Raw genomic sequence first — 10,055 nt, forward strand, 5'->3', positions numbered from 1 at the left:
TGAGAACAGAGAACACAGGCAGTCTGACTCCAGGCCTGTTATTATCACTCACAATGCTGTTGTGCCTCTGTCCTTAATACGTGCTTGTTGACCGATCAGTCTATGGGGTGGCTGGGATTAGTTTAAAATTAACACACAAGGAAAAGGACCACTCTTTCTAGCCTACCTGTTTCTATTTCTACTTAATAAAATCTAGGAGGAAAAACCACAGCTAGGAATCTCTTTGTAGACTTGACCCATGGTCTTATAAAAGTCAACAGCTTTCCTTGGTGGAGCATCATGGAAACATAGGGGTTAAAGTAGGAGTCTGGAGTATAACAAGCTTAGATTCAAACCTTGACTCTGCCACTAACTTCCTCTGTAAACTTGGACAATCTGTTCTCTCATCTTCAGCTTCCTTGTCTGCAAGAAGCTGGTGATTATGGATCCACCTGGGAGGATTACATGAGATAAGTGTATAGAAAGCACCAAGTAGAAATGTGGAGTGCAGGAGTGAGCTTCCTAAATCTTAGCTCCCTTCCTTCCTTGTTATCATCTGAAGATGATGACACTTATGCTTGAAGAATTTCATGTCAAAATATGACCTAGTAATGGAAACTCCTGGCTGCTTCCCATGTCCCACAAACTAGTCCTTAACTGGCTCCTGAACTCCATCAGCAAACCGTCCTTCTTTCCAAAAGGCAGAAATGCTTCCCTTGTAAACTAGTCAGTGTCAGGCAGGGTTCCTCAATGGAGTCTTAGACAGTAACATGAAAAGTGCCAATGACATGATGTCAAGTGAACAATGAGCACTAAACCGAGTTGCACTGTGATAGCACCATAAATGCAAAGACGTCAAGACTGGAAGGAAACACTGGAAGAATAACGAGAGAAATCTCTTCTCTGAAACTTTCTCTTCATAGTTGCTATGGGCTGAATCGTGTCCCCCAAAATTTGTATGTTGAAGCCCTAACCCCCAATGTGATGGTATCTGGAGATTGGGCCTTTGGAAGGTGATTAGGTTTAGGTGAGATGATGACGGTCGGGCCCTCATGATGAGATTAGTGTCCTTATAAGAAGAAATCCCAGAGCTCACGTGCGCTCGCTCTCTCTGTCTCGCTGTGTCTGTCTCTCTGTCTCTCTCTCTTTACCATGTGAGGGTACAGCAGGACAATGCAGTCCAGGAAAAGAGCCCAAGCACGTTAGCACCTGACTCTTGAACTTCTGGCCTTGAGAACTGTGAGAAATAAATGTCCGTTGTTTAAGCCACCAATCTATGGTATTCTGTTATAACAGCCTGAGCTGATGAAGACAATGGTATTTTAATGCTTTAACTTCCAAATAAAAACAAGAATTAAAGGATAAAAGTGAAGTGACCTTCTCATCAAAGTCTCTGTAAAAAATATCTAAGGAGTCACAGTTCCAGAGATAAGAAAAGCCTAAGAAAAAAATCTTTTGGATGAGTATTACGACAGGGGGACAACAGAAAACTTCAAACTTCCGTTTTCAGACAGGTTGTCTCTCCGTGTGTGTGGTCGCTTGCAGTGGAAGAGCAAAACGGAAGCCTCGACTCATGTACTATAACTTTTGGCATTTTCATTGAGCCATTTATTCACAGTGTTCCACGTAACCCTAATAGTGGACATTCTGACTTGTTCTCTAACTTTGTTATGTGTGTTAGTCTCATCTCTCCCGAAAGGTTATATCACGTCAAGAGCATAGCTGTGCATCCCTCCTTCACACCTAGCACAGGCACGGGAAATTCTCAAGTTCTCATATTTCAGAAGAAAACCCAAGTTGTGTCCAGGGAAAGCCAGACATGTCTGTACTCAAGAACGCTACCAGGGAAAGCTGGTGGGTTTTCTGGGAGATTCTGAAGGAAAGAGGAAATGATGGGGAGGACCCATATTAAGCCATTTAAAATTTTATCTCCAGCATATACATCTCCTTTTGGGTGAAAAGATACCCTGACTGTCCTCTGGAAAGCCAGTCCCACTCTCCCTCTCCCCACCTCCTCACCTCTCAGCCAGTGTGTTGAGGGGTAGAGCATGGGACCTTGACCCAAACCAGTCACCACATTCCCCTAGCCAAGACCCAGAGATGGGCGTGTGTGAGTTGTGTCTCTTTAGAGACCAGGAGACACAGGAAGACTTTTGCTGCGAACACCAGGGCAGAGGCGAGCTTTTGCTCCTGCTGGTCTTGAATTACAAAAGCAGGGCTGCTGCCATGTGGCTACCAGGGAGCCTAGAGAAGGAGAACCATTGGGTCCTGGTGACACCGTGGGTGATCTGATCAAGCTCCACCCTGATGAAGCTAAAACCAAGACTTTGCATTTTCCTGAACTCATAAATTCCCTCCTTCCTTAAGTCAGTTGGGTTGGTGTTCTTTCACTTGCCGCTAAGAGTCTTAGGTGACATGGGGAGCTTGTTTTGGGGTGAATACATCTTGGGCCCAAATCCTAGCTTCCACTGGCAACCCACTGGCCATGTCCCCATGAGCACATTTTTGTCTCCCTGAGCCCCAATTCCCACATCCATCAGTGCTGTTCTGAGGATGGAACAACTATTTTTATGGTACCAGCACAGTGTCTGGACAAAATAAGGTGATTAACAATTTATGGTTCCTTTCCTCCCTCTGAGTCCCTTTGAAGAACAAAAACTAAAGACTGGCTGATGGGAATGAGACAGATCGAATGACTTTATTCCAGCTAAATGTCCTTCCTCCTCAATTAGTAGGAGCTGCAGGATGAGAAGTACCTTAAAAGAGGCCACCCCTGGGTCAGAGATGCCTGGTGCATGCTGGCCGGTGCCATAGCCTGCATAGCTCATCACCCATGGCTCGTGGAAGGTCACCCACAGCTTCACGCGGTCCCCAAAAGTGGAGAAGCAGAAGGCCGCATAGTCCAGAAAGGCGTCCACCACACTCTCGTTCTGCCACCCGCCATGATCCTGCAGGGCCTGAGGCAGGTCCCAGTGGAACAGTGTGGCCATGGGCTGGATGTGTGCGTCCAGCAGGCTGTCGATCAGCTCGTTGTAGTAGGTGACGCCTTGCAGGCTGGGGCTGCTCCCATACCCGGTGGGGAAGATCCGGGACCAGGAAATGGAGAACTTGTACACCTGAGCCTGGAGGCCACGAAGCAGGGCGACGTCAGAGGCCCACTTGTGGTAACTGTCACTGGCCACCTCTGGCGTCGCTTGGCTCTCGGCAGTGTGCAGGTGCCCGTAGTGGTCCCAGACACTCGCCCCTCTTCCTCCCTCGGCCCAGCCTCCTTCCACGCTAAAGGCTGCTGTGGAGACACCCCACAGGAAGCCATCGGGGAAAACATCCTGCAGGAAAGCATCTCTTTCCACCCTGGACTGGTTAGCAAATGTTTCCCACACTCTCTGGTAGGCCGAGCCGGGAGATAAGGAGCCGACCGGTGCTTCAGGGTCCTGTTGCTGATCAGTCTGAAGGGCAAGGCTGTCGGTAAGAGAACAAGATGTGCTGTGGGAATGGAATGACAGAAAGGGACATAATAATGAATGACTCTGTGAGTTACAAACGTCCCCTACTGATGAATAGTGGCAATGTATTTAATCAGTAAGGATTCCAGAAACACTGAGTCAGAAAGCATATCCACAAAGTTATGGGCAAGAACTGACTAGTAGGTGGGAAAATTATTATTATTACCCACTTTTAGGTGAGTTATTTGCTCTTGCATGAGTAAAAACAGTAACAATGCCACTGCTGTTCTCTGTGTTAGATCACCCTTTGTGGAGGATACCAACATTAATAAAGAAAATGTATTTCACAGGGCCTAACTTATAGCTTAGTGGGGCCACAGCCCTGTAGTTTCAGGAATAGCCTAACCTTTTAGTATTGCACATAGAAATGCTAAGCTTGGCAAAAACAGAAAACTTTCCCAGGACTAAAGTCTCTGTTGTAGATAAAAATATTGTAACACAGCAAAAATGCTTGGTCTAAGGGCAGTCGTCTTTGGTGCAGCTAAACCTAATGATGGGAAAGTATGTGAGCTAAAAACTTCAAGGTTGTTAGTTGGGGGATGTTCCACATCTCGCCTCTAGCTGTTTCTTTGACTTTCTTGGGGAAGTGAGTGTTGCCATGATGAATATCTCATTGGTCTTTTTGTAACCACCTATGTTCCTTTTCTGTGACTTTCTTGCCTGGACAATAAATACTGGGAGAAAAGGTAATTCAGGGTTACTCCTAAGAATTCTTCTGGCTTGAAGAAATTGTTTCTGGGATTAACCCTTTTGGGCCTCTCACTGCTCTGGAGAAATGGGCTTTGAATAATCCTTTGCATCTCCATCACCCTGGGAGAGGTGACAACCCTTAAATTATGTCTTCAGTTCTGGTGTCACACTTCATTCTTCTTATAATTTGTTGTTTATAAAACATAGTTAATAATAATGATGACTTCAATTTATTGGGCCTCAATTTTGTGCTGGCCACCGTGATGAGAATGTATGTATATTACCTCATCTAATTTTCACAACAAATTTATGAGATAGGTACTACAATTATTTATCCTTATCATACAAAGGAGGAAACTCAGACTTATGAGAATAAGTAACTTCCAGCCTCAGGGAGCCAGCAGATATTTACCAGCTGGTACAGAATTATTTAAACAATTGAACTACTGGTACAGCTCTACTGTTTAAGTGAATCTACTAAATTTCAACCCTGGCTAGAGCCTACTTTCTTTGTCACGCTGCCTGGATTTCAGGCATAATGGCAGGAGCTCAAGCATTTCTCCTGGGTCCTGGGGAAGAAGCCCTGTTAAGGCTGGCAAAGCAACAAGATAGGAGCCTGGATTCCTGATGATTACAAGTAATGTCTCCTTGAACACATGGCTTACAGGTGGTGGAGCACAGAGTCCACCACTATAACGACTATACCACCATGTGTGTGTGTAGGTGTTTATGTGCATGTGTACATGTGTGTATATATGTGTGTGTGTATATATCTGTATGTGTACAGATGGTCCCCAAATTACAATGTTTCAACTTAAATTTTTTTGACTTTACAATGGTGCAAAAGCAATGTGCATTCAGTAGAAACCATATGTACTTCAAGTACCCATACAACTGCTTTGTTTTTTGCTTTCAGTACATTAGTCAGTAAATTGCATAAGATATTCAACACATTATTATAAAACAAGTTTTGTGTTAGATGATCTTGTGCAAGGCTACGGTAATGTTAAGTGTTCTGAGCACATTTAAGGCAGGCTAGCTAAGTGATGATGTTCAGTAGGTTAGGTGTATTAAGTGCATTTTCGACTTACGGGGTTATCGGGACAAAACACCTTCGTAAGTTGAGGAGCATCTGTACATACCTAAAATAAAATATCACATAAAACTGCTATCCTTATATAGAATGTAATGTCGGAACATAGCCTGATATTTCTATTTTATTCTAGTCTGTTTCTCTCCATCTTCCTCTCTCTTCTTCCTTTGATTTATTTATGTAGTTTTGGTTTCCAATCTGTAAAACTGATTTCATAATAAACCAGTCATGCCCTGCAGCAGCCCACAGCATGCTGCAAGTTGCACCCAGCAGATGGCCACCATGAAGAGGAGTTGGCAGAACTGGGTGTGGTGGTCTGAAGATGGGAACAAGGAGGACAAGGGCACCTCCCTGTCCGAGGGCCATGGTGAGGAGAGGAGATGATGCTCAGAGTGCAGAGACGGTAGAAGTGACAGGGACACTGCAGAGGGGCCAGCCTCACAAGGAGTGAAGCCTGGGCTCAATGTGGCCCCACAAGAGGGACCTTCCAGACAGAAGCACCTCCTGTTTTACTCAGCATCAACTCTCCATATTTGCTCGAACTGTGGTGAGAGGAATTGATCATCTAGAGCTGTGGACTATCCAAAACTTATGCATGACTCTGAAGCACAATTGGGATGCAGGTGATGACTGCTTGGTGCTCAGCCTCAGTTGTACATATGTGCACATACACACAAGCCTCAGTTGTACATACATGCACATAAAAACAAGCCTTCACTATACATACATGTGCATACACACAAGCTTCAGGTGTACACACGTGTATAAACAGAATCTCAGCTGTAAATGCATGCACATAACACAAGCCTCAGCTGTACATACATGTACATAAACAAAGCCTCAGCTGTATGTGCATGTATATAACAAAAGCCTCAGCTGTACATACTTGAGCATAAACATAAGCCACAGCTGTCCATACATGCACATAAACACAAGCCTCAGTTGTACTTACATGGTATAAACACACACCTCAGCTGTACAGACTTGCACAGAAAGATAAGCCTCAACTATACACATATGGCCTAAACATAAGCCTGAGCTGTACATAAATGCACATAAACACAAGCCTCAGCTGTCCATACATGCACATAAACACAGCCTCAGCTGTCCATACATGCACATAAACATAAGCCTCAGCTGTACATACACGCACATAAACACAAGCCAAGGCTGTACACACATGGCATAAACACAAGCCTCAGCTGTCCATACATGCACATAAACACAAGCCTCAGCTGTCCATACATGCACATAAACATAAGCCTCAGCTGTACATACATGCACATAAACATAAGCCTCAGCTGTACATACAAGCACATAAACACAAGCCAAGGCTGTACACACATGGCATAAACACAAGCCTCAGCTGCTCTTAACCTCACTCTGACTCAACTCACCTAACCCTCTCCTGTCCTCCTGGCTGGATGAAAAGAAATCTGAAGAAATAAATAAGCCGTTCCGGGATAAAATGGAACTTGCCGCACAGTTCTTGGAGCCGGGAGGCCTGGATTTGCCTAACTTGGGAAGAGATTCAACACACAAAGGAGCCTCAGGCTCTATGCCCAGTGCTCCCACCTACTCCTCCTTCAGCCAATCTGCCTCAGAGCAGCCCAGATAATGCTCTTTTCTCCCTTGGCTGGGGCACAGTGCTTTGTGTTTCCTGCTGCACTCTGTGATGATGCTTTGTGGGCCTCTCTGTCTCACCTGTGAGGTCTAAAATTCTTGAGGAAGAAAACTATGTTGGTCTTCGCTGAACTCTCTCCACCTGCACCTACTCCAGCAGGTTCTCTATCCACGTCCACCTGAGAAGGGCCCTGACTGTCAGCTTAATGTGAGCCAAGGTTGGACCTTCCCTTCAGGTGAAGTACCACTAGGTCAGACATTAGAGAGAAAACCTCAGAGCTGGTGTCACCTGTGTTTTGTAATTTTTGACTGTGATTTTGAAGTCATTGGCCTCTTAAGGAACTCATCTTATTATGGCCTCTTGAGTTTTCTCTCCCTAAGGCATAGCCTGGCACTTCTCGGCTGACTCTAACTGTGGCTGGGGAGCAGTTCTGACCTGTCTGTCCATTGCACTGTTTGCACTGCCAGACAAACCCTGATGGACAGCCACTGTGCAGGGCCTGTTGATTTGGAGTGAGTTGAGAGGATGACAATAAAAGGAGGTTATGGCTCAGGACAGCCGAGTACTGGAAGAGGAAAGGTACAAAGAGGTGTTGGCATTGAAGTTTATGAAATGTCAGAGGTGGGTGACAAGGAGAACTCTAGCCAAATGTCTGGAAGCCACATGATTGTCTCCAGCCATTGTCATACATGTGCATACACACAAGCTTCAGGTGTACACACGTGTATAAACAGAATCTCAGCTGTAAATGCATGCACATAACACAAGCCTCAGCTGTACATACATGTACATAAACAAAGCCTCAGCTGTATGTGCATGTATATAACAAAAGCCTCAGCTGTACATACTTGAGCATAAACATAAGCCACAGCTGTCCATACATGCACATAAACACAAGCCTCAGTTGTACTTACATGGTATAAACACACACCTCAGCTGTACAGACTTGCACAGAAAGATAAGCCTCAACTATACACATATGGCCTAAACATAAGCCTGAGCTGTACATAAATGCACATAAACACAAGCCTCAGCTGTCCATACATGCACATAAACACAAGCCTCAGTTGTACTTACATGGTATAAACACACACCTCAGCTGTACAGACTTGCACAGAAAGATAAGCCTCAACTATACACATATGGCCTAAACATAAGCCTGAGCTGTACATAAATGCACATAAACACAAGCCTCAGCTGTCCATACATGCACATAAACACAAGCCTCCCAGAGTAAGGCTCGGTGAGAGACAAGTTCTCCCTGTTTTCCCTCTGAGCCTTCCTCTTGCGTCCACTGAATGGCCAAAGAAACTCACTGGCCCAAGAGGTGATGACAGCAGTCTTAGGAGATTACACAAGTGAAAGAAATTCTACAAATATCAGTTATTAATAGCTCAGCTGACACGCTGACATTACCTTGTCTTAGAACTTGATGAACAACTCAGGAATGCATTAATATCAAGCCCAATGATGAGCCCTGGGTCTTTATTTATGGCTGTAAGAGAAGAAGTTTAATTAACTCTGTGTGAAGCCCCACGGAGAACGTGCATGTCTGGAAGCAACAGCTTTCCTCATTCGTTTGCCTACCATCAGCAAAGGACTTAAGGATGTCAGAAGTGATTTCTACCTGCTTAGGACTGAAAACGTGGTTCTCAAACATCAGCGGGAATCAAAATCACCTTTGGGTAAAACACAAAATGCTGAGGCCACACTCAGAGTTTCTGGTCAGGTAGGTCTGAGGTGGGGCCCAAGAATATTCTTTTCTAACATTTCCCAGTTGATGCTGATGCTGATACTGCTGAGCTGGAAACCACAACTTTGATAATGATTGATTTAGAAGAACTCAAACATCAGAAAGCTGTGGAAGTTTAAATATTGGGATGAAATATAGATAAACATAAAAGTTACCATCTTAACCATGTAGAAAGGGTGGGATGTAAGAACAAAAATCATTATGCCATCAAAGGTGAGTTAGGGGGAGGGGTATTAAGTGGCTTGTCTATGGAGGAGCTTCAGGAGGCCCTGGAGCCAGCCAGGCTCTGGAGGGGTTACAGGGGGTGGAAAGGACAATACCAACTTCACCCTTTCTCTGGTCTATGGATGAGGGTGACAACTGATACTCAGGGCACTCGGGCACAGGCCCCTTGGCAGTCTGAAGCGGCCTCCAGTCTCCATGTCTCAAGAGGCCCTACCTCTCCCCTGACTGGATTGGACCTGGAGCCACCACCTGATCCACGGCCAACCAATTATATTCATGCTCAAGAATGTGAGGTATAAATTCATGCTCAAGAAGAGACACTGAGAAAATAAATGGTCTGTGAGCTGTTAGTTCTAGACCTGGAGGTTCTTAGTATTTTGGTCAGGTGCCTGCAAGCATCATGTGCAAGCTGGGGCTTTGGGTCAAGGGTAAGCAGAGGGCTGGCTGGAGAGACAGAGAGGCATGAGGCAGCCCTGCTGAGAGGGGAGGGGATGGCAGACCTTGGAGGCAGAGCTGATAGAAGTGGGACAGACAGGCAAAGATCCATTTCCATGCTTATACCTCAATTTGAGGCCTGACGGTCTTTATTTCCATAAGAGGCATCCTGGTATGGAACCTCTCTTCTTCCTTGGTTCAGTGGGAGCTCGTTGCGAGGGACCATCAGTAGGAAAGCAGAAAAGACTAAACCCATCTGGGGTAGTCTCTCAGACCAGACCTGCTCCTGTGTCCTTCCTCCCATTGGAGCCCCAGACAATGCTACCCACCAAGCCAATGGGCCTAATGTCACTCCGCACCTCTCCTGTGTTGGTCCACTCACCTTGGAGAAGGCTGAAGAGCAGCCTGGCTGGGCTCTCCCTGGAGGGAGGGCAGTCCTGGAGTGTTAGGCTGAAGATGAAAACTTTCACTTTTGGCTCAATGGTCTGAAAAAGATAAAGACCAGCAAATGAACTGAAGCTGCCTAGAAAGCATCTTTTGATAATAGGAACAGACTTTCAAGATGAGAAGCTACAAACACTTGATCTGGCTTTGGAAATGACTTTTAGCCATCTCAGTTAATAAAGGGGGCTGACTTTACACTCTGTGAGAGAAAGATCCACTTTTCAAAAACACAGGCTCCCCTCCCCACTGACCACCACCAAAGGGACACCTTCACCTATTCCTCATCACAGGCTACAAGGCATCTCTTAA

At 45.4% G+C, this 10,055-nt stretch overlaps 1 protein-coding gene across 1 annotated transcript in view; it reads right to left on the reverse strand.

Moving 5' to 3' along the window:
- The window catches only part of LCT (lactase), a gene marked incomplete at its 5' end in the record, with an annotated part of 37,423 nt that extends 27,636 nt beyond the window's left edge, over positions 1-9,787 (reverse strand). Inside the window, 3 exons of the mRNA XM_008594262.1 lie at positions 2,736-3,462; positions 8,306-8,384; positions 9,685-9,787. Of these exons, the coding sequence (XP_008592484.1) occupies positions 2,736-3,462; positions 8,306-8,384; positions 9,685-9,787 (909 nt within the window). The remainder of the gene's footprint in view (positions 1-2,735; positions 3,463-8,305; positions 8,385-9,684) is intronic.
- Positions 9,788-10,055: the final 268 nt, after the last annotated feature.

The sequence above is a fragment of the Galeopterus variegatus genome, unplaced genomic scaffold (assembly GCF_000696425.1).
Source record: "Galeopterus variegatus unplaced genomic scaffold, G_variegatus-3.0.2 Scaffold10481, whole genome shotgun sequence".
Classification (NCBI taxonomy): Eukaryota; Metazoa; Chordata; class Mammalia; order Dermoptera; family Cynocephalidae; genus Galeopterus; species Galeopterus variegatus.